Source organism: Danio rerio, chromosome 20, assembly GCF_052040795.2.
Source record: "Danio rerio strain M-AB ecotype USA chromosome 20, GRCz13ab, whole genome shotgun sequence".
Taxonomy (NCBI): Eukaryota; Metazoa; Chordata; class Actinopteri; order Cypriniformes; family Danionidae; genus Danio; species Danio rerio.
In genome coordinates, this window is record NC_141040.1 from 36,037,501 (window position 1) to 36,063,226 (window position 25,726).

General features: G+C 38.5%; 2 protein-coding genes and 1 long non-coding RNA gene across 9 annotated transcripts in view; all 3 read right to left on the minus strand.

Annotated features, from left to right (window-relative positions):
• The window catches only part of LOC147839365 (uncharacterized), a 2,682-nt gene extending 1,230 nt beyond the window's left edge, over positions 1–1,452 (minus strand). The window contains exons 1-2 of the long non-coding RNA XR_015518598.1: positions 1,096–1,452; positions 1–163 (exon numbers count right to left, since the gene is read on the minus strand). The exon at positions 1–163 is cut by the window's left edge and continues 837 nt beyond it. This is a non-coding gene — a long non-coding RNA (uncharacterized LOC147839365). The remainder of the gene's footprint in view (positions 164–1,095) is intronic.
• Positions 1–2,896, minus strand: part of rab32a (RAB32a, member RAS oncogene family) — a 36,610-nt gene extending 33,714 nt beyond the window's left edge. Inside the window, 1 exon segment of the mRNA NM_201332.1 lies at positions 2,598–2,896. Coding sequence (NP_958489.1) covers positions 2,598–2,811 — 214 coding nt within the window. The 5' untranslated portion in view covers positions 2,812–2,896.
• Positions 2,897–5,275: 2,379 nt separating this feature from the next.
• The window catches only part of grm1a (glutamate receptor, metabotropic 1a), a 69,377-nt gene continuing 48,926 nt past the window's right edge, over positions 5,276–25,726 (minus strand). For 4 of the 7 annotated variants that reach the window (XM_087298356.1, XM_087298353.1, XM_087298352.1 and 1 more), the window contains 5 exons: positions 23,326–23,572; positions 19,397–19,568; positions 13,991–14,117; positions 10,546–11,488; positions 5,276–7,358 (listed from right to left, as the gene is read on the minus strand). In XM_087298356.1, the coding sequence (XP_087154482.1) occupies positions 6,608–7,358; positions 10,546–11,488; positions 13,991–14,117; positions 19,397–19,568; positions 23,326–23,572 (2,240 nt within the window). In that variant the 3' untranslated portion in view covers positions 5,276–6,607. The remainder of the gene's footprint in view (positions 7,359–10,545; positions 11,489–13,990; positions 14,118–19,396; positions 19,569–23,325; positions 23,573–25,726) is intronic. The other 3 variants (XM_087298358.1, XM_087298354.1, XM_087298357.1) reach the window with 1 other exon arrangement.

Genomic DNA, 25,726 nt, shown 5'->3' on the forward strand with positions numbered 1-25,726 from the left:
GATGTCATCGTCAGACATTTAAATGATACTGTTGGTGAACCGGTTCACTGTTCTGAACAATACCGTTCACGAATCTGTATTCGAATACGTATTAGCGGATTACAAGTCAAGGCATCAGCAAAGTCAAGCATGTAGCCAGCCTGGTAGAAAAGTGCGTTTTTTTCTCAAAAAGCAGTGGCGTAGCGCAAAATGCAGAGGCCCCCCTGCAGGGATCGCTGACGGGGCCCCCTGATGAAGGGGGGGGGGATACGTCATACGTCAATTTGCATATCACTGACGTCATCACGTTCTACCGTTTCTGTTTGTTTAACAGCCTATGGTTAATAAAGGGGCATTTATAATTGCACTACACTTTATATAAGCATGTTTATTTAACTAAATGTATTGCTGTTTGAATACAGCATGTCATTATAGATGTGTAGTGAATGTGCAGTAATCTCTCATATGTAATAAACTCAGACAAGTTCAGAAACTGTCACTAAAATATCTGTGATTGTGAACAAGAAAAGAATAAACGGTCCAATTAAATTGTTAAAATAAAGGAGAAGTAGATCGGTTTGACTGTACAAGGGAAATACCTTCACACTGCCTGTGCTAAATCATTTGTCGTCGGTACGCAGAGGGGTGATCTGCTCTCGGGCTGCAGGTGGGAGAGGCTGCTGTAGAGGACTGACTGGGCCGCCTGTCAGTGCTGTGAGGCGGGGGAGGGGCCGGCGGCATCACACGCAGCTCGTTGAGAAGAGTAGGGACGGTACAGTATGGACAAATGACAGTCTAAAAAAATCTCCAATAACACACAAAAAAGTCGCTAGATTTGTCGCTAAGGGGGTCTGAAAAGTCGCTAAATCTAGTGACAAAGTCGCTAAGTTGGCAACATTGGCGGCAAGCAATCAGAATGAAGTAGTCCACCGCTTGAGAGGTGTTCAGAGAACACAGACCTGTGAACTTTGGTTCCGACCACAGTTGTTCCCAAGAGTTTGATTATTGCGTTCGCCGGTGGATTTTTAATTATTGAAAATCACGACGACGCGGGGCCCCCTAATCACGCGGGGCCCCCCCGCGGTGCGTGCCCTGCGGGCCCGTCCGCTACGCCACTGTCAAAAAGTGGACATTTTTGCAGTTATATGCCTAATTTTCTTTTTAGTTACATTTAAAGTATTATTTTTTTAGCTCAAATAGCTTGTCAGATCGTCATAACAACCCTACACCAAAAATATTTCATAAAGATTTATAATGAAGAAATGTTAAATAAATACAAATTTATGTTTATATTATTAGAAAAAATAGGAATAGGTTATGTTAAAGTTTTAGATTAAAACTGTAGTCTATTTCATTTATTAGGCAAAATAACAAGCTGGCCACATTCAACTTTCCTTAGTAAGAATTTGATCATTTGAATAAAACAAATAATAATTAACATAATAATATCATTATTAATCATACTAATACTACAACTAATAATAATAATGATAATAATGATAATAATAATAATAATAATGTTGAGCTTCACAGTTTTTCTAAGTATATTTGAAAATTCATGGCTAACAACAACAGCCAAAATAGTATAAAAAAATCAATTTCAATAGGGTCCACTTTTGGTGTTTCGCACCTTTTCATTGCTCTTTTTTTTCAATAATAAAATTTAGAATAACAGCAAGATTTAGAATAAAAGTTGGCTGTAAAATGTTTTCTCTGTTTGAAATCAATGCAGTAGCGAAAGATGACGGCAGATTACAAAATAAAAATATTTGTTAGCATTGGCCAAAACTGATAAGCTGAAGTCAAACCGAAGCGACAGCCAACAGAGGATTCCCTGTGTTTTTAAAACCTTAATCGATGGGTTATTTTCACCATTTGTGATGGCATAGCATTCAAAATAGGACAAATAAGCTCATGTATGGGACAGATTCTGGACCTTGGTCTATGAGGTGTGGGTCTTCTGAACCACCCCTAGTTACAGGCCTGAAAGTGTCAAATCAAGTGTCTATTGAATAGTGAGCAACACACACATATTAGGCTGAGATACCAGAATAGGATGAACAATAATATCCTAAAAAGAAAGTTAAATAATTTGAACAATTGTTAAAATATTACATAAAAAGGAAATGTATTTTTTCTTGAGTTTTTTTTACACTTATATATGAAATAATGTTGGTTTCAATTGTAAGAATCAAATACAAAATATTTAGGCTCTTTATAATTGTATTTAATTATGTTTTAACATATATAATGCACAAATTAAATACCAATTAATAAAAACCATTTATTTTCTTATTATTACTTTTAAACATCAATAGCTGTCCATGTATCTCATGCATATCATATGACAATGCATAGGGGACCACGCGATGATTCAATTACGTCATGACTTCCGAGAAATGTTTTTACGCGATTCAATGAACAGAGCCGTTCAAAAGAACCGAATCTCAGAACGAAGTCGGACTTTCCATCACTCAACATTACAACAAGAATCACGTGCTACCTTGTGCGTGCTTGAAACGTTGACACAGGTAAAAAGAAACCTCCATAAACATAGCATCTGTAGAATTATTACACGATACACATTTGAAACCATTTAATTTACACGTATTTCTTACCTGCGATGTCCCACAGCTGTAGTCGTACTAGTGTTTTGCTGTCCCAGTTTAAGACTTTGAGAGCAAAATCCACGCCTATGGTCGCTCTGTAGTGTTGCGAGAAGAGCTGGTGAACATATCGCTTGATGATGCTAGTCTTTCCCACACCAAGTTCCCCGATAACCAAAACTTTAAACAGATACTCCTTACACTCCGACACGGACCCGCCTGCCATGCTGCCAAAATGTCAGTTATGAGAGTGGAAAAGTTTTGGCAACTCTGTGCAACCACTTCCCTCTCACAGTTTGCAGAAGTGCTTTGGGTTCGGGGACGGCTGTAAGGAAAGTATTCAAACAGAAAGCACATACTCCCTCTCCTCCCACCGGACAACCACCTGATAAGTCATAGGACCCGGAAATATCACGCCTCGATTGGATTGCTTTGCTTTTCATCCGCTTTGGGCTTTAAAGTCGTAAAAGAACACACACACATTCATGCGTGGCGTTCTGGTATACAGGTCGTGAAAAAAAGTGATTAAATTTTAACATGGGCGGTTTCTAAGTGCGAGACATCGATTTCAAAACATTATATTTTGTGTGACAGATTAAATAAGAACATTAAATTAAAACCCGGTGTACCATGTAGACATAATATACCAGTAAACAACGTTTGTGGTATTTCTAGTCTGAAGTAACCCATTAAAATCCAGTTTAATATATCTGAAATTATCATTTAAGTTCATAATTAAACTAAACTGATGTTCACCGAGTTTGAATACATTTGGAATAAAGAAGCCAAAGCATAAATTTTAGGAATACACGAAAGTCTCAGTTTTAAAGAAACAGTTCAGCCAATAAAATGAAAATTAGAATGAAAATACATTCATTCTCGGACATTAAAAGAGGTGAAAAGCCAAAAAGCAGACATTTATATTCATCATTAAAGGTTTATGGTTTCATACTTTAAGAACTCCAACTCCTCTGCTATATATATTTTTTATCTTTTTTTTTTTTGTAATAAAAAAAAATCTTTATATATGTTGTGTTATTATTAATGAGGATAGACATATTTTGAATGTATCTAAATTGATAGTTATCTCAGTCTTTAGTGGAAATATAAAAAGTATAATTGCCTTTCTGTTACTGTTCAAGCATTGTTAATAAATAAAACTTTCATCCTTGGACACAACAACATACAGAAAACTTTTTAATAAAGATTTTTAGCTTGTGGTGGTGTGGCCCGTGGAGATTAAGGAGCCACAGGTAGGCTTGGGCGGCAATATGGTAATATAATGTACTGCATCAAAAACAATGAACTTATATAAAAGACAAGGATTAAATCCATTCATTCATTTTCTCTTCAGCTTAGTCATTTTAATAATAAGGAGTTGCCACAGCGGAATGAATCCCAACTTAATCAGCATATGTTTTACACAGCGGATGTCCTTCAAGCTGCAACCCATCACTGGGAAACACCCATACGTTCTCATTTACACATATACACTATGGACAATTTAGCCTACTCAATTCACCTATAGGAAAATGCGGTGGCGCAGTGGGTAGCGTTGTCGCCTCACAGCAGGAAGGTCACTGGTTTGAGCCTCGGCTGGATCAGTTGGCACTTCTGTCTAAATTTGCATGTTTTCCCGTGCTCCTGTGGGTTTCCCCCACAAGTCCAAAGACATGCTGTATAGGTGACTTGGGTAGGCTAAATTGTCCGTTGTGTATGTGTGTGAATGAGATTGTGTGAATGTTTCCCAGTGATGGGTTGCAGCTAGAAGGGCATCCGCTGCGTAAAACAGTGGGTAGGTTTGCGGTTCATTCCGCTGCGGCGACCCCAGATTAATAAAGGGACTAAGCCGAAAAGAAAATGAATAAATGATGAATTCCAGCGCATGTTTTCGGATTTCTAGGGGAATAAAAACCCGGAGGAACACATGCGAGCATGGGGAGAACATGCAAACTCCACAAAGAAATGTCAACTGACCCAGCCAAGGCTCAAACCTGCAACCTTCTTGCTGTAAGGCGACAGTGCTACCCACTGCATCACCTCGTCTACCACAAGGATTAAGTATTATATAATTTATTCAATGCCTAAAAATGCGTATGCGAGGTGGAAAGATGGCAAGTTTTGCACCAAGTGACCTGCTCTCGAAAAAGAACACAACTTCTGCAGTTTGCCAGTATTTCGGGTTTCGACTGAACGAGAAGGGAGAGGCGGTAAATACAGACGAGGCAATTTGCAAATTATACAATAATAATGTGACCGCGAGAAATGGAAATACCTCAAACCTAAGGTCGCATACATGGTATTCAGTTTCTGAATGGTTTAGGCACAAGCCAACAGTTTTGGTGACACTGCCTAATCCTTACGTCATAATTTTTTTAAATTATGCACAGTAATACCGTATACCCAGGTAAAATAGGAGGAGGTTTGACAGTATAAAAAGTTGGATACCGCCCAAGCCTAGCCACAGGTTTATAATTTTGTGTTCCTGTATGTTTTTTTTTTCTCTTCAAAGTGCTGGAACCCGTTGACATGCATTTATGAATCACTAAGGAATACATTCTCAGTTTAAAATCTTCATAAATGTTCTAGTAAGGGAAAAAAAGATGCCTACATCTTCAATGAAGGAAATCGACAGCATTATCTACTCATGTGAACGAAATATATGGTGGAAAAAAAACTAAAAGACAAGATTAGATATAAAATATTTATTTTACAGCATGAATTGTCTTGGCAAAAGAGCATTTTCTCATGTTTAAGTCTGATCATGTAAACAGGTGAGCTGTCAATTACTTTACATTGAACAAATGAGTCTGTTCCAAACAACTTACACTAAAAGACCTAATATTACAATCCATTTTAACAATTACAATATGCAAGATATTCAAGAATTTTGTTCTTTTGAGAGTTGCATTCTAATAGTCCTGTGAAACTTAAAAGCGGTACAGTCGCAAATTCATGAGATAACCCTACGCAAGATTGGCAGTAAATGCTACAAGTTACCACTAGAAGCAACTACTCATAGATACAATTTAAAAATGTAACATTTAAAAAAGTTGCTCCAGCAAACCATATATGTCCCTTTTATCACAAAGAGAAAAGTTATAAGACGTCATTTTTAAAACTTACAAATATATCACATTCTAATCATAGAAACATATAGCAGATATACAAAGACACCATCTGTGTGGAAAACAATAGATGGCAGAACAGTATACAAACGTTTGCAAAACATTGCTTCCCTTTACTAGGATGAGTTCACGCATAAGACAAAGTTAAGAAAAGCACAGTTTCTTTAACGTACCTTGGCTCCAAATTGAAGTTAATTCGTATTCTATAGCTAATGTTACAATCAGCATTCTTGCCTTTGTCTCTCTAAGCAAAAGCACTGAATCTTACATTTGGGAGCCACAAAGAAAACCGGAAAAAAAAAAACTTAGCTGGGAAACTCCTTGTTTACTCATCAAGTCAACCGTGTGATGTTTATTGTGCACACATGGTTTCACTTTAATTTGTCCACATGTAAATCAGATACTTCAACCACACAGTGACTTGATATGAGATGTCTGATTTATCTGTATGTATATTACTTAAGCACTTATGTCTTAGTCTACATCCAAAAAACCCTCATTTTCCATGACTAGTTCCTAAACATTAATCAGAAGCAACCAGCGAAATAGTTCAGAATTACCTAAATCCCAAAAAGTGTCTCTCATCCTGGCAAGAGTGAAAGAGTAAAGCAGCACGCTGGCATTGTCACTCCTGGACTGTCGAGATCTCATTTGCCAGCATGTTTCGGGCACAGCAACACGATAATATTTGGCACTCCAACTTTCCGCAGCATTTTGGAAAACGAATGCTGCCTCAGAGAAAAATATTCCCAATAGGAACCCTTTTTGATCATTTTACAGTCCTCCTTGCTTTCCAAAACATTTGACAGAGACTTGTGAAGATAGCCAAGTAAGCAAGCAAATGATATCCTGTAGTGATTGATTAATAAACAGCGCCGTCCTGAGCGTGTGCTTTTACAGTGTAAAAGAGCTCTGTTTTGGGGTGTAGTTCATACTTTGGGAGAAGAGAGGGTTGTTGTCGGAGCTGGGGGATCCAGGAATGGACCCCCCTGACTGAAGTGAGTCCCTGAATGGGGAAGGTGGGGTGAGCAGAGTCAGCTTACTCTGTGCCAACTCTTCCTCCACACCTTCCTCCTCCTCCTCCTCCTCCTCCTCTTGTGTGGCACCTCCACACAGAAACCCCTGAATGAGGTCGAGAGCTTCCATTTCTGAACCCTCCTCAGGGAACGCGTCCCCATGCAGGGGAAGAGGCAGCTGATTGGCGGACGATTTATAGGAGACGGGGCTTAAATTGTTGCCCGTGCCGATTACAAATTGGTCAAAATCAGGAACAGTAGAGCTCAGAGTGTCCACTGGCTCCCTTTCAGGACAATCAGCGCTGTGGTCTATTAAGTTAGGAGGAGAATAGGAAGGTGGTAGCCCTCCCTCCTGGGCTGTTGGATGTTGGGGACCCCCGTCGTGACCTTCGCCGAGGTTGTAGAGATCCTTGTCATCAGGGTGAGAGCCATTGGGGGCTGTGTTGAGGCCAGCGCCATACTCAGACTCGGGGGGTTGTGAGGCATTAGTTAGGGGTCGTATGACTGCCGTCTGACTCTGGCCGACCGCTTGCCTCCTCACATGCACAGACAGTCTGTGGAACACACTCGACCCCCTCCCCTGGGGTCTGGCACCTGATTCAGACCATGACACAGACTTTCCATTAGGACTATGAATGAAACAGAGACCCAACGTTAATCCCACGAAGAGACGCCAGAATGCGACACAGAGACAGAGAAGAACATCACAGAAACATGATCATTATGCACGTCATCATTCAGACAATTGCTACAATTATCAGCCATAAAACTCTCATGATTAGGGTTAGCACACGATGCGTAAACGCGACATTGTTAATTCATGAAGTCGTTGACAGAGACTCCCTCAAACATGCTAATTGCATATCTCATAATGACCTGCTTTCAGAGCATTATGAAAGCCACGATGGCTCATTCTCTGCCATCCCTTCACTGCACTGCTCTGAACGTCATGCAGCAGGAAGAAGGGCTTTATGGAATTCCCCTCAGTTTCAGATCAACATGGCATTCTCTGTCCGCTCTTAGTGTAATTAAGTTAACAGGACAGAGAGGCCTCAGAGCTGAAAGCTGCATCAGAATCAAGGGGCATTCACACTGACAGCGATTTGCAGCATCATGGGGACTGGAGGTCATTTGTTTTCAATGAGAGTGAGTGGATTAGGACATAGCCAGAATCTACCCACTTCCATAAGCATATCTGTTGACAAATCAAACTAGAGAAATGTTTGTTCACGTTAACTTTATTAAATGAGTGGTAATCTGTTTGGTCAACCACCAGATTAAAAGTTAAATTAAAAGGTAAGTTTAGGTTTATGCAGATAAGAACGGATTCAGGTTGTGTGTCATTTTGCCATGTGGTATGCAAACCAGGAATAACGACGATGTTGATGCTGGAACATCATTCCTGCTCAAAAATAAAATCCAAATGTAATTCCTACCCCTTAACCTAACTGTAATTTTTCCCAAAATGAAATCCAATAATATATTTGGAATAGATAACGATGTAAAACAGGGGTCTCAAACTGATATAAAAATATAACAAGATTCGGCTCGCCAAAACATATATTTTTGAATCACTATCATTGTTGTGCAGTTGCATATAGGCACTTGTTTTGACCCGCCACCTATACTATACATTCAGGTTATTTTCGGTTTCTCTCAGCTTGTGGTAGAAAGTAACGCATATGCAGATTATTCTATGGCTGATTTAAATGTTGAAATGTATGTCTGTAAGTGCTCTAATTTTTACTAAAGTTATATTTTTGTAAATATTCAAGGGTCATTTTACTATAATCAGTTTTATACCACCTGTATTGTGTTGTACAAACACATGTCCATGGCTTACACAATATGATGGTGGTGTCAATATAATAATATTGCTAATATTTGATTTAAATGGTGTCATTTAATAGATTTTCCTAATAAGCACATGAAGATTTGTATAAAAAAGGTGCATTAGTAAAGTTTTACTGCTGACTAAATTACACATGTTAAAGTAAATGTGAATATGTACATAATTTTTTACTTACCTTTTTGTTGTAGTTTTGAAGAGAAAAAAATTATATTGAGAAGAACAATTGCTAGTAAAGTCACTAAAATTACCCAATCTGCTTCCTGTTGTTCTTGCACTAATGTGTTAAACCTTTGGTTTAGCAGCAATCAATTTAGACAGAATAATAATAATTATTATCATTATGCCTATTATTAAATTGTTGTATTTTCATAGCAATGTAAACTACCCCTTCAATATTTACAATAAGAAACAAACTTTGACTGCATATTCTGTACCGTGGGAAAGAATGTCTAAATGCATCTATTACATCAGGTTTCCACTTTTTTCTTGTGCTTGAATGTTAAAACGGCCCTCCTATGAATTGTCAGTTACTGATATGGCCCCCTGCCAATTTGAGTTTGAGACCCCTGATGTAGAAGCATATATCCCTAACTTTAAGTCTACCTTTAAAATTGACTGGCTGATTGAATGTTGTTCCAGAATCAACATAGATAACCCTAACCACAACCGAATGTTATGTTAAAGTTACATTCATGAAAAATAACATCAGTTCGATACTCATTTTAAAGACTATCAAGTCATGCGTAAAAGTTTTTAAAAAGTTTACATTTTATGGTGCACTCGCGTCATTCGATTTACAACTAGATGCACCTGGAAAGCATGAGCGTGTCGTGCCGCATGCGCACCGCATGCACGTCATTTCCAATATGGCCGCAAAAAAAGAACTTGCATGCACAAAAGACGGGACATGTGAATGGCCCTGAGTCAATAGCCTCAGCCATAGTTAAAATCAGCCTTTAATCCAGTGTGTATGCGTATTGTGTACAAGCTCGGAATTTTAAACTAGCGCACAGTTGGCATAACTTTGTTTAGTTGCTGCAGTTTTGTTTCTTGCAGAAATGCTGTGTTGAGAAACCTTTACTATTAATTAACCATGACAAATTAAAGTGTGGTTAATAGCGAAATCCGTTAATCCTTGCATCCCTACTACCAAGTAACATGCATCTATGTTAAGCACAGTTTAGGTTTATGGTAGTAAGCAGCGACTCAATGTAGCAACTTCCAATAGGAGATATGATTGTTAACTTCTTCATGTGTGGAAATGAGAAGCAACTCAATGTGGCATCTAGTTATGTTAAAACTTAGAGCAGTTTACGTTTATGCAAATAAGAACCAGTTTAATTGATGCATAATTTTTCCATGATTTTCATAATATGATTCAGTTTGATCTGTTGTGATCTATGAACGAATACCACAATGTTATTAATGTTGTTTTTCAGCAGCAGTAGGAATTTCAACCAACGTGCAGCGACCTCCAGACATAAAATCGCTGTCAGTGTGAACAGGGTATTAGAAGGGAACTGCATATGAGAGCTACAGCCTTAAAGAACTGGGTTAATTTTTTAGTCAGGAGAAGGTTTGACAAGAGGGAGGAGGCACACTGAGAAGTGGGTTAATACTGAGGAGGGAGAGAGGGGGACTTAGTGGATGGGTAGATGATTGAAAATTAGGTTAAGTTTTAGAAGCGGAATCAGCACATATAGAAGACGACCGGATAGTGTCTGGCTCTAGCGAAACTCTACGTACATATTGTTGGTTTGCAGCAGGTAGAAAAACATGGGAAAGACAACTCAAATACACACACATGCTAGAAAGAACACTTTCAGTGCTACTGCTGCAGTCCAACTTGGTGTGCTACTGAGAAAGAAATACTATTATTTTATTTCCATACGTTTCATAGCCTGTATGTGCATTCAGCTGGTATTTAGAAATGTGACTCAAACCTATTAATAGGTGTCACTCACTTGGTACTGCCAGTCGCGTTGTTGTTGTTCTTCTTCCTGCGGAACATGTTGAGGATGCTGTTGCTCTGGCAGGGAGCCGGCTTCCCATCGCCCACGTGCATACGAACCACATCCGAGGTCGTGAAGGCGCTGCGTACGTTGCGCTCAGGCTTGGCGATGATGATGTACATCTTGGGCGTGAACATGCAGCCTAGTGCCACAGTAACGCTGAGACTGACCGAGAAGGAGGTGGTGATGATCTTGTAGTTGGAGCCGAAATAAATGGGCACAAAAGCCAGCCAGATAATGCAGGTGGTGTACATGGTGAAAGCGATGTACTTGGCTTCATTAAAGTTGGCAGGAACGTTCCTGGTCTTAAAAGCGTAGTAGGTGCAGCTCATAATAAGAAGGCCATTGTAGCCCAACGGTGCCACAACACCCACATTACTTGTGTTACAGATGAGGTACACCTCCCTGATGCTGGGATAGCTCTTCACTGGCTCGGGAGGTTCCAATACCATGAGTGTAACAACTACGGCCAGCTGGAGACTAATCAGCATGAAGGCGATAACAACCTGGGCCCAGGCGCTCATGAATCGAGGCTTGCGGGTGCAGATTTTCTTCTTGCTGCCAGCCAGGATGCGTGCTATGCGGTTGGTCTTGGTTACTAGTGCGGAATAGCACATGGCAGACGACAAGCCCACTAAGATGCGCTGCAGGTAGCAGGAGATCACAGTAGGACGTGCGATGAGAGTGAAGGGGCAGATATAGCCAAGGAAGATGCCAGCCAGGATGATGTAGCAGAGTTCACGGCTGGAGGACTTCACCACTGGAGTGTCACTATACTGGAAGAAGATGAAGGTGACGAACAGAGTTACTAGAATACCGACGCAGGAGAAGACCACTGCGATGATAGACTCCACGCTGCCCCACTCCAGATACTTGAGTGGGAGAGGTTTGCATTCTGGAATAAAAGAAAGCAGATAGGAAGATGTTTGAATAAAATATAGTCAAGAACAGGACAACATCAAATACTGAATGTTGGGATTGTTGGACTTCTGAACTGACTGTATCTTCAGAAATGAATGTATTAATTGTGTGTTCGAAGATCAAATGTTTAAAGATTTTCAATCAAATCAGTTACAGCAAATAGTCCAAAGCATGTTCACAAAAGTCTAAAGGGCAAGCATTTTGACATGTAACTATGTGTGTACAAGCTGTATCTGTTTGTTTACAACAGATGAGAAGGAAGTGTTTGTTGTATCGTTTAAAATGGCAACTGTGGATGCTGCAACCTACATATTCATATATAAAATTAACAAACAGTGTCAGTTCATGTGTAAGACTGCCATAAACTTCATGTGCATTACAGGTAATTCTTCCATTGACAATGACTGCGTCCGAAATGACAAACTTCAATTCTATATAGTACCTGTACACAAAAAAACAGTATGCGATCCGAGTTGTATGTCCTAACTCATAGAATTCGAAAAACATTATTTCAGAAGTGCCGGGATGATCTACTACTTCTGCCGAGATTTAAAGTGCGATCGGATGGACGATACGCTATCCCATGATGCACCACGAGAGAATTTATGAATGGGAGTGAAGCGACGCAACTCACGGGTAGGTCCCATGATCATGACAAAATGAAGTACGTCCAAGTTCCATTCATACTTCTCATATTCATATTGTATAGAACATACATTTCTAACAGCCGAGTAGTGCATTTAAATTCAAATTCAATACCTACTGAGTAGTAGGTGGTTTCGGACACAGCCAATGAGTACATTTACATGGACATCTGTAATCAAATTATTTGCCTTAATCTGAATTAAGCCCTGCTCACTCTGTGAGATTTTAGCCTAGATTTTGTCATCTGAGACAAATTTAGGAAATCCTAAAAGATTCCTGAAATCCTATGATAAAATCTGTGATCTTTGATCGTTGGTTTGACATGTTCACTGACAGCCGCTTAGTGTCCGTTGCGATCTGATTTTTCCTCAGATGAAGTTCTGGCAGTATCTAAAGATTTCAAACACTTTCCTTCAGTGTAACAACAGCTGCGGTGAACATCAATTCAAGAACCAATAGGAGCGACAAATTTGATGACGTAATCCATGCGACAATTCAAATGACTATGGGGAAATGTCAAAACTGTTTTTTTCTTCCTGGTTTAATTATTGACACTCGCTGTGAGCAAATTTGCTGCTACAGGTTGTTTACGTTTGCCGTGAGGAATCTTTTCAGAACTCGGGATAGTGAAAGTGTCACTGGTGGATGAAGTCAAACTTTTGGGCCGTTTTCTTTAGTGTTTGCCGCATCTTCATTGTCATTCAGTCTGACTTTATGACAGCTGAGATCTCATAGTGTGACATGGGAGCCATGTTTGTGCAGTCTGACATGCTACAATCATTCAGGATTATAAAAACAAAATCGCACAGTGTGAGCCGTCCTTAAGACAATAATTTGATTAAGGTGTTTACATCAGTTACTTTTTGAATGTTGCTTTAATGATTCCGTTTTACATCTTATAGCACATAAGACGATTTATGTCATTGCATCACCACACTATCCACATTTCCTCCGGAGTTTCATGTAATTTCGGGTGTCTCATTTTTAATTAGTCGACTTTAACTGCAGTTCGTCTCTTTCAATTTCATTAAGGAACATTTCATTGGATTATATTATTGGTGTCCATGTAAACGTACACAATGTTTTTCTTCATTATGATATAAGGACAGTTGAAAAAATAAAGAATGCTCATTATTGAAGAGATCTTTGGGAAATTATGTGACCGTACCATTTAACAGACTGACAAAATTGGTGCCTTAAAATGGCTAAAGATCATAATTAAAAATTGTAAAAACTATACTATGTATGTAACATTTTAATATAATTATTCCAACAAAATTAATACATCACGTCATTGACCCTTAAGCTTCATTTGCCCTAGTTTTTCCATGTGCATGTCTTTCTTTGCATTCTGATCACTCTCATTCTCTATGACAGAGCGTCCTGTATATCCCTGAAGGGTCTCTCTCTCTTTCTCTCTCACCTTCACCATGACAGAGCTTTTTCTCCATCTCAGATCAGTCTGTCTCTCTGGTAATCAGAATTCCCTGTTGCTGCTCAGGTTTCGTGGTGAAACTGTTGAGCCTGACACACGGCTGCTGGATACTAATGGGATTCCAACCTCACCGTTATCCAGCTCTGCTAGCTGCTGCAAAGAGCTGTCAAAATAACACGCAGCTCACAGCCCAGAGGGAGAGAGAGTGTTGGGTAAGGAGGATGCGAAGGGCATAAAGACGAGTGATAGCAGTGGAGCCGCATGGAGATACGGACTAAAGCAAAGTAGGCTATGCCAGAATTGTCAATGAAATAGTGCTCTAAGTGCTTGAATGAAGAGCTATTAGATGTGTGGTTAAAAAAGGAGGATGAATGAAATGTAAACAAAGTCTCTTACCTGCCAGTTCGTCATCTGGCCACCAGCCCAGGTCACAAGCTCTGCAGGTGAACTCATCCTGAACATATTCATTATCTTTGCATGTAGTGCAGATCCAGCAACAACTCACTTCACCTTTACGGATCACCTGCAATTGGAAAACACCCAGAGCTCTGTCACAATAGTGTCAGGTATGCTAATATTTAATAGTTCCTCAGTTTAATACCAGTTAATTAATCTTATATTTAATAACAATAAAAATGTACTGATACTGGTATTAATACAGTGACATTAAACATAACAAAAAATATATTTGTTCATAGCAGGGTATAGAAAAAGCTTTAATTTGTTAACATGAGTAACTACAACAGATAACATGAACTAACAATGAACAACACTACTACAGCATTTGTTTATCTCAGGTTATCTTAATTCAAACATTTACTAATACATTGCTACAATCAAAACTCCATGGTCGAGAGTGTTAATCAATGAAAACACTTTAAAGATAATTATTTCGACATTTACTAAACCTTCACTTGTTCTGAACCTGTTTGACTTTTCTCTGTTGAACACAAAAGAAGATATTTTGAAGAAAGCTGAAAATGTAATTATTGACTTTCATAGTAGGGGTGTGAACCTATACTGGTCTCACAGTTCGGTGCGGTTATAATGTCATCGATTCAGTTCAATATCTTGATGCATTTGATGATGCTTTCCATAAACAAATTGATATTTTACTTAGCAACACAATAATTAATTTATTTATATTTGGATAAATATTTATATATTATCTGTAATACAATTCTGTCCTTCAATACAAGCAGTCAGATATATGTACTGTACCTTTATTTTACCTGCTCAAAGAAAACACTCTTTTTGAATGTAATAAACAAAACAACATGTGCATTTTTAGAAAATAAACAAGTATAAATATTTTCCCGCTTGCTTTTTGAGCGTTGTTGAATGAGTTCTTAAAGAGCCCCTATTATGGGTTCATGAACATGACCTTCCATGCAGTGCGTAACACAGCTTTAAGTGAAATGAAATACCCAGCTGATGTTTAAATCTGAAAGTGCACCGTGTTTAAAACTAATGATTCATCTATAAAAGAGTCGACTCATAGTGGGTTGAATGAATCGCCATGGTAACGAGTCTTTAGCTGTGTCGCTTTGACGTTGATACAGAAATCAAGCCATTTGTTGCGCGCACAGACCCAGGAAAATTGAAACCCCGTCCACAAACACTGTACATAGAGGAAGATAAACATTGTAACAGATCCTGGTTGAATCATGTCACAAAGACGCTGTGCTCTGAAGTGTGACGGAAAGTTAGTGTTTTTTTGTGTTATAAAGATGACGAAGTGACGAGTCAGTGGTTGAAGTTTCTTTTTGCAAAAATACCTCAGCATTATAGCTCCAGTCTTCTGCCATGTTTGCATGTTTGAATTTTTCTGACTAGTGCTTCAACAATCTACACGCTTACAATAGGGAATTCGTCGGCCGTTTGTTAAGGAAGGATCATAAAAGACTATTGATTTATAGGACTTTGTCAGTGCTTGGCAGGAACTTTACAGTACACAGTTCTTAGATCAGTTCCTTCCTCAATTTCACAAGTATACTGTACGTAACTTAAGTGTGATTAAAATGGTTGCCTCATTGTTTTCTCTAGCTTGTAATTATGTATTTAATTGTGTTTTGTTATTTGTAACCACTCCTTGTGGCTTGTACTGTATCAGGTTAATTCTTTATATTCTCGCGTGGCGCTTTGTTTATGTATTTATATACGTTTGTGAGCTTGCATTTCACTGCCGTTGCTATAACCACCATCAGCTGTCTTTCCACATGTACAGCGGTCAAGTTTCAAAATAGTTCAGCTTTTGCCACGGTGTGGATTAATACTGAATGTGTGTCAGGGAATAGAGCAATATGCTGGTGTTTAACTGCATTGTTTTAATGCACCTCTGCATAGGGCTTGTTTATAAAACGTGGTGGGCAGTTCTCTCTGTCTCATGCTGAACCCAGTCGATCAATCACAACAGACTGGGTCATCGGACCAATCAGCGCAGTTTAGCCTCACGCTAAGAAGGGTTTTGAGAACAAATGAATCACTGAACGGGGCATGTTCGGATATTTAGGTAAAAATAAATGCATATTATAAGACAATGAAAGTGTTTTTTGACATTGCATAAATATCAGAATGTTGTTGGAGACCCCCAAAACCAAAAAATTACCTTTTTAAATGCAGAACAGGGGCTCTTTAAACGCCTATCATTAGTCACACACTCAACAGTGAATGCTGCGATTGGACCTAATGGTCAGAGCTATCTATCTTGGACCTAATGGTCATAGCATTTGTTTTTCCTACTACGGATGTCAAAAGTTACCAGTTTTCACCTCTCTTCAAAACAGGCTGGTACTGTATATTTCACCAGATGTCATAACTGAGGGGGCATTTTCATCCCATTGGGGGCACTAGACCTGGTGACTGATTTTGGTCCCTCTTGTTCTTTCATTTAGGCTATTTATTCACTTGGTTATTATTACTTTGCATTACTGTCTAAGTTATTGACTTAATGGGGTAATATACCTTTTATAGTAATAATATTATGAACAGTTTCGCTATTACTGATTTTATTGATGAAGGTTATGCAGCAATACCGTTTACATAAACGCAGATGGATAATGGCTTCAGCGCCAAATGATTAGTTTAAATTTATTCTCCTTATTTCTTTTTTTGTTTTATTTTAAATAACAGAAATGTTTAACGTTTTAGGTAAAGACTTTAAACTATGCCCACAAATGCAAGCTAACCCACAGTTTGACTATTCGTATAAGCGGTAAATAAATATAGTGAAATCAGCATATCAGCATAGTCATCACGCTTCATTACCCAACCAATGGCCTATCAATGTTAGGAAAAAGTTATGTTACAATCTAATTTCTAATAATAAATATTTTATTTATTTATTTAGCTTATTTTAATAACTTGTTTTCAAGTTACATTTTTAGGACCATTAACTTACAAGTGAAAATAAAATTGATATGCTAAATGTATTTTAGTCGTTAAAATAGACCTAGAGTATATTTGCTATTTGTAGCAAATAGCAGTATAGCCCCTATTGCATATTTTTAAAAGATTATCATTCAGCCTACCTGTAGCACATGTGAGAAGTTGATCCGCAGCAAATCCACTTACTCACGCACTTTATATTTCATTTACAGTGCTGTAAACTTGACTTAGCAGGCCGATTATCTTTAAACTCAAAAGGCATTTTTAAGTGTCCTAACTTGACTGCTGCTGCACAATGGTATCTTTCTTTTTACAACTGTAACAGTGCGCTTTAGCGATTTGAAAATGAAAGCAAACATTCAAAAGGGTTCTGCGTTTTGTCAATTATATAGCTTTTAATAATATTGATAATAATGAATTTAATAAATAATTATATTAATTATTTGTGTAGACTAACATTTTAGTGTCCAACTAAACATTTTAATAGGCTACTCTAATATTAATCCCTAAATAAGAAAAGAAAGCAGAAATGACTGGCAGTTGTGTCTCTGCTAAAATTTATTTAACAGCAAATTTCTTTTGCGTTTTTTTTCCCCTTTGGAGCTCAAGAGAATTGTATTTAAAAAATTATTTAACCAAAACTCCCGTATGAGTTTAGAGTGCGCCTCCACTGCTGCATGCACATTTTAAAGGCTATCCGCTTGTTATGTGTGACGTCACGCGAAGCGGCTTCCGGGTCCAAGAGCTCTATTCAACTGAATTTGGAGACTCATGAAATGGTAATAATAAACGTTTACAAAGCGATTTAAGGCTTTTGAAAATCACGATCGCAATGTATATGTCCATGCCTAATATCCGGTGGCCAGAAAGTGATTAATTTTTTATAAATTGTTACATTTTTGGTATTTGTTATGCAGCAAGCCCAGAGATTGTTGTGTACACTATGATTTTATATAAAATTAACTTTAATGTGTGATAGGAATAAAACGTGATCCTAAATGAATGATTTCTCTACTCAAATGAGTGGCGGCTTGGACCCGGAAACAGTATTACATACGTCACAAACATGTCACCACTTAACAAGCAGATACGGGCGCACCCTGACCTGACATGGAGACCAGATCTCAGGGCTATTGCTTCCTATTAATTATTTATCTATTAATTTAACAATTTTCATAATTAAAATGCTTTTTCATATTATAAAATATCTGCTCTGAGTGTTGGAATGATGGGAGTGTTAGTAATTAATGACAGAAAGAATTTTCAGTTTTGATAGAACTACTCAAGGAGGACAGTGCCCCCTTTTGCCACCTCGTAGTGCCTGGTAGAGGTCTGCATTTCCGCGGCTGTCCCGCAGGCGCCGCAGGACCCGACCAGATTTCTGTGGCGCGGGAATAAACTTCCGAATAAATCGCGGGATCGGTCGGTAACGGGTTTAATTTGGGACGGGAGCGGGCTGTCTAGCAATATCGCGGATATTGCTATGCGAATGAGAGAGAGCGCGAGCGAGCGCCTGTGTGTGTGCTTGGTGCTTGTGTGTGTGTATGTTAGTGCGCGCGCACGCGAATGAGAGAGAGAGAGAGAGAGCTTTCCCAGATAGCAAAACACACTCGGGCCAGTACCGGCTAGATTCTCGCCTGCCAGAGACTTACCACTCAGCCCGGCTCCGGCTGCCAGACTCCGGATGCTTGTGGACTCACTGCCCGATTCCGGCCCGAATCAATCGGGCCAGATGCGGCGGCCGTAAGCGAGCTGACGCTGCCGCATCCGCGCCTGAATCGGCCCGAGAGTAATGTGCGCTGCGGCCCGGAGCTGGCGCGACTCAGTATTTATATACCTTTATATAAAACCTTTTGGTATTACATTGGTACTTGATACATGGTATTACAAGCCTTTGAGTTGATATAACAGCAAACGCCTGTGTGTCTGCTTGGTGCTTGTGTGTGTGTTAGTGTGCACGCGCGCGTATGAGAATGAGATTTGTCTGTGTGTGTGTGCTTGGTGCTGTGTGTGTGTGTTTATACAGACAGCTTGCCTGTCTGGACTGTATAGCAGGGGGATTTTCGGTTTTGTTCTCCCCCGCTCTTTAGCGGGATCGGGCGCGGCGGGCAGAAAACGGGGAGGGTCGGGCAGCGGGACAATAAATTCTTAATATAAGCGGGAGCGGTCGGGTTCGGGCTAAAACCTGGCGGTTGCGGGCGGGAGCGGGATTCAAGATTTAGTCCCGCGCAGATCTCTAGTGCCTGGCCTACTTCATAATATCTTCCAACAGAACAAAACAGCCATAATTGTTTGAACCCACTTGAGGGTGAGCAAATGGTGAGTAAATTTTGATCTTTGGGTGAACTATCCCTTTAAAGTTTTTACATCTGAAGAGAGATTATCTATGGTTTTACTTTTGTGCAACATACATACCTTTATCTGTCCCTTGGAGCACGGCTCACTGCAGACGGATCGAACCATCTCCGTTCGATTTGTCATGAGTTTATAATCACTGATGCTCAGGAGACCTTCATGCCACGACCCCACATTAATGTAATCAAAGCGGCCTATCTCCTCCACATACTGCAGATTCATAATATCATACCTAGAGGAGAAGAAAAGTCAGGGAGAGAAAAAAAAGTGAAACAACAAGTCTGCCATGATAAGTAGCTCAGCACCACTAAAGCCTCGGGACTAGCAAGAGGCAGAGTTCACACTTTTACCATGTTCACACATCCAAGTCTCTCAACTTTGCATCCTCCACCTGGGATATGAATCCACAACCTCCCGAGTGCTCGGTCCACTCATCCATACTAATGACACTCACTATACTACTGAGTGTCACAAATGCAAACGTGTGCTCAGGGCAGCAGCGGAGCTGTCATCTTTTGTTCGTGTACAGCCAGGGTGACAGGAGCTGACCACATCAGGGTATTGGACTGGAGAGGACTGAAGCATCCCCTCCAGACAAGGCAATCTGTTCCACTCCAAGCCTATTACCATCCGATACGCACCTCTTTACATGTGTTGGCTAGGGTGCCAAGTCTAACCTGAGAGGATGTATGACCAAATTTTGCCTCAGAAAATTTGTCCTCAAAATGGTCAATGTCACACTGGCCACAGGGCTGCGACATTAAACTAGCTTTATTCCAAAATGCAGCAATCTGCATGGCCACTTTCTTAATACTCATGGAAACACTTGATTTGGAAAAAAAGGCAATTTTGTGTTAGCATGTTGCTAAGCTAACAGTGCCATAATCCAATAATAAAAATGAATAAGATACAAGCTTTTGAGTTAAACAGTCTAAATGATAAATTTTGTTTATGAAGCATAACTATGATAGCTGGTATGTTCTGGTATAGCTTGTAAGGATTGCTTTAAATTGGATTTTGGCACTTTCAGACTGGAAGACCAGCTGGCTGTCAAGATAAATCAGTTAAACTAATTAAGATCATTCATAAAGCAATGTAGCAACTTCAGACAAAACTGGGTTTGGATTAGCATGTTGCTAACATCATGATATTTGATAGTCTTCAGAAACAATTTTTGTTATGCCGGTGTTCTGTCGATTTGTTCTACCTTGTCAAATTGTCCTACCTCGCATTAAAAAAGTAGGTAGCACATTTTGATGACGCAATATGCTACACATCAGATTTTGCTACCAGTGTAAATTTTAGTCTGGAGTAGGTTGAAAATCTCTTCACATCCTTATAGCAATCAATAAATTAAGTGCTCCAAATATATTTAGATGTATTTTAATATTTTGTGCAATGTGTAGGTCCTTATATGTAATGTGTTTGTCCTGCCTGCCTGTCAAAATATGTAATTGCGTAGTTCCGTGCACCCTGTTCACACAGAAAGGATTATGCGCAGGCAAACAACAACCTATCAGCTTTTCAAGCTTGGTATTGTAGTTACTAACGGTATTATGAAGTTTTTTCTAATAAATGTTACGTTATGTTTTGTAATGATGTTGTCTTCTATGTTTGGGAGACATGAATTAGGATGGTGATTTGCAGGTTGAGACAGCTATCAGGCTAATGTTTGCATTTTTCAAGATCTACTTCAGACCCTCAGAACTACAGGAGAAGATCTTGACTTGGCCACTGAAAGCAGCCAAAAGGACATTCGGACAACATGTAAAGTAGTTCGATTTCATTCATTCATTTTCTTGTCGGCTTAGTCCCTTTATCAATCTGGGGTCCCCACAGCGGATTGAACCGCCAACTTATCCAGCACGTTTTTTACGCAGCGGATGCCCTTCCAGCCGCAACCCATCTCTGGGAAACATCCACAAACACTCATTCAAACTCATACACTACGGACAATTTAGCCAACCCAATTCACCTGTATGGCATGTCTTTGGACTATGGGGGAAACCGGAGGAAACCCACGCGAACGCAGGGAGAACATGCAAACTGCACACAGAAACGCCAACTGAGCCGAGGATCGAATCAGCGACCTTCTTGCTGTGAGGCGACAACACTAACTACTGCGCCACTGCTTCGCCCCGTAGTTAGATTTGTTCAGTTTAATGTTACAAGTAGGGATGTGAATATATAAAGTCAGCATCATTACAATAACCAACTGCCTGCGAGTTTTTGTTTACACTAAGTGCTTTAAGCTAAACTCTTGGACATCTTTTAAAGCATCAGTGGACATTACACATTTTTGAAAATGTGTTTAAATGATCTTGATAAACACATTTTGTTTTATTTTGATGTAATATGTACTGTACATATACACATTACATTTCTGGAAGCTTGTTTTTTATCACTGAATTAAAAAAAGGCCATTGTAATTTTTTTTTTCATCTTACAATTCTGACAATTCTTTGAGTTTACTACAAGTACAAATACACTCATCAGCCACTTTATTGGCTACACCTGTCCCACTACTCATTAACTCAAATTTCTAATCAGCTAATCACATGGCAGAAACTCACTGCATTTAGGCATAAAGACATGGTCAAGTCGATCTGCTGCAGTTTAATCAAAGAAAGATGATCAATCAAGAAAGGTGATTTCAGTGACTTTTAACGTAGCATGGTTGGTGGTACCAATGAGGCTGTTCTGATTATTTCAGAAACTGCTGATCTACTTGGATCTTCACGCACAACCATCTCTAGAGTTTACAGAGAATGGTCCGAAAAATAAAAAATATCCAGTGAGCGGCAGTTCTGTCGGCGCAAATGCCTTGTTGATGACAGAGATCAGAGGAGAATGGCCAGACTGGTTCGAGCTGATAGAAAGGCAACAGTAACTCAAATTAAACACTTATTAGAACAAGGTGTGCAGAACAGCATCTCTGAATGCACAACATGTCAAACCTTGAGGCAGATGGGCTACAGCAGCAGAAGATGGGTGTCACGCCTGTCAGCTAAGAACAGGGAAACCGAGGCTACAATTCACACCGGCTTACCAAAATTGGTCAATAGAAGATTAGAAAAACGTTGCCTAGTCTGATGAATTTTTTCCTGCTATGACATTCTGCTATGAAATTCTGATGGTGGGGTCGGAATTTAGCTTCAACAACATGAAAGCATGGATCTATCCTGCCTTGTATCAACGGTTCAGGCTGGTGGTGGTGTAATTTTGTGGGGGATATTTTCATGGCACACTTTGGGCCCGTTACTACCAATTGAGCATCGTGTCAACGCCACAGCCTCCTGAGTATTGTTTCTGACCATGTCCATCCCTTTATGACCACAGTGTTCCCATCTTTTGATGACTACTTCCAACAGGATAACACACCATGTCATAAAGCGCAAATCATCTCAGACTGGTTTCTTGAACATGGCAATGAGTTCACCATACTCAAATGGCCTCCACAATCACCAGACCACAATCCAATAGAGCACCCTCTACAATGTCGCGAAACGGGAGATTCGCATCATGGATTTGTAACCTGACAAATCTACAGCAACTGCATGATACTATCATGTCAATATCTCTGAGGAATCTTTCCAGTACCTTGTTGATTCTATACCACAAAGGATTAAGGCAGTTCTGAAGGCAAAAGGAGGTCCAACCCGATACTAGTAAGGTTTACCTAATAAAGTGGCCAGTGAGTGTAAATGTATATGTAAACTCGTACTAAAAACTTCCTAAACTTACAAAAAAAATTGTCAAAATTCTGAGATTAAAAAGGCGCTGTTAACTTTCTATATACTTTTTTGAAACAAGTTTTCAAAAAAGATTGTCACAATGCATTCTGGGACTTCTTTCTCCACAAAGGACGAATGTGAGGTTAAAACTAAAGTATGTAAGGATGCAGAATGATTAATTTATCAACCTTTCAGCACACTACGTTTAGAAGCAGAGCACTAGTACATTTTCAACACATTATTCCTGCCATTTACCTCCCAGGTGAGTCTCCATTTACATCAAAGTAGATTTCCTCCCCAGACACGCCACTAAAGGAGGTCTTCAGAAGATAGTCCAGCAGTTTACTGCCGTCAATCGGATCCATTGCCTCGCACAGGCCAGAGTGTTCTGGGCACATCTCTCTGTGCATATCATGAAGACCATGAGCCATCGCGTAAATCGCATTGATCACAAAGCCCATCTTACTGTCCTGGACGTAGTTGTCTTTCAAGCTCTCGTTTCCTGCCAGGGAAAGATTTTAAAGCAGAATGAGGAAGAGAATGCATCGTGATAGTCATATGTGTGCCACTCTGCCTCCATCCATACAAGATTTATTTACTTTAACTGTTGGATTTGCTGACAATTTAGAAAATAAAAAATTCTGGATGATGGACGGATTAAATTACCCAGAAAAATTAAGTACAGCCAGAGGCTCCATGCTGTCAGAATATAAACCAATAAATTAGCAAATGTCTGATTATTACGGAGTGACTAAAGGCAGACTGTCACTTTGTCTTAATTTATATATAATATTATGGCCCTAATATTAAAATATGATCACATTTAACACACTGAGGGGAGAGAGTGAACAAAGGGAAGAGAGAGTCCCGCTGGCAGGCTGGCAAACTACATGCTATCATGGAGTTTCATATCTTAGCACTGGCAAGCCATTGGACAAAAGCCATATTCATAAGTCAGCGATGGAAAAGCCATTCCAGTGCTGCATAAATATTCAAGAGAAATCAGAGGCAAGAAAATAAGTTTTAGTCATAAGTCATTTACACTGCAGATCTTGATGGTCAATTCCGATTTTGTTACTGTATCTGATGTTTTTGTTGATCAGCTTACATCATCTTTTAAAAGGGACTTCTGCATTGTCTGCATTTACACTGCACACATTGACAAGATGAAATGACCAGGAAAAAAGAGCGGGCGCTGACTGACAGCTGATAATAAAAGAGCACCCTTTTCTCCGTTCCTGTATTTAATCTGTTTGCAGGGTTTCATTTATTATTTTTTTGACAAGTTGTTTTACTATAGTTTATGACAGAAAATATCTCATTTGGCCATCTTCATTTAATCTAGGCTTTTTAAACCAGAAGGCATCTTAATGTAATGTCCATGGCTTGATTTATGCATGTGATGTATGCAACAGTTTTATATATTGTTTACATTGTGCACTCGCTAACATGCTTGAATACTTGTGCTATATGACAATATAAATGTTTTTGTTTTTTTCGGAAAATCCGACATATCCGCTTACACTGCAGACACGAGGGCACAGATCTGATTCATATTGGATAAATTTCCACATATGAACAAGGCCTTATTCTGATTTGAGTAAATCCCAATCCATGTAATTTTTTTCCTGCTTAAACGTACATGAGCCATATCTGATCTGTGCCGGATTTGAGTCATTTGAACCATGCAGTATAAATGCAGCCATAGATTCATTATTAACATTTCACCTTATTTAAATTAAGTTCCATTATCTGCATAAGAAAACAAAATTATAATAAATTAAAATAATATTAATCATAATAATGGTCTTTTATTTGTTCATTTGTTTGTTCATTGTCTTGTTTCTCAAGTAAAATGAATTTTAATTACTTAAGACAAACTTATTTTTCACAAATATTAAATATTTAAAATTCTTAAAGCATAAATCATAATCAAAGCTTATTGATATTTTTGCTCAAATAAATAATAATAATAATAATATTATTAATAATAATAATAATTATAATAATAATTGTTATTTATTTATTTATTTATTTATTTATTTATTGTCTTGTTTCTCAAGTAAAACAAATCTTATCTATTCATCCTTAAGACAAAATCATTTCTCATACACATTAAGTATTTTTAATTCTTAATGCATAAATTATAATCAAAGCTTATTGATATATTTTGATCAAAGGAATTGTAATAGTAATAATAATTGATTTTTATTTATTTATTTATGTGTGTATTTATTGTCTTGTTTCTCAAGCAAAACAAATCTTAAATATTCATCCTTAAGACAAAATAATTTCTCACAAACATTAAATATTTTAAATTCTTAAAGCATAAATTATAATCAAAGCTTATTGATATTTATGCTCAAAGACATAATAATAATGATTATTATTATTGTTATTTATTTATTTATTTATTTATTTACTTATTTATTGTCTTGTTTCTCAAGTCAAACAAATCTTATCTATTCATCTTTAAGACAAAATTATTTCTCACATACATTAAATATTTTTAATTCTTAATGCATAAATCATAATCAAAGCTTATTGATATATTTTGATCAAAGGAATTGTAATAGTAATAATTATTGTTATTTATTTATTTATTTATTTGTGTATTTATTGTCGTTTCTCAAGCAAAACAAATCTTTAATATTCA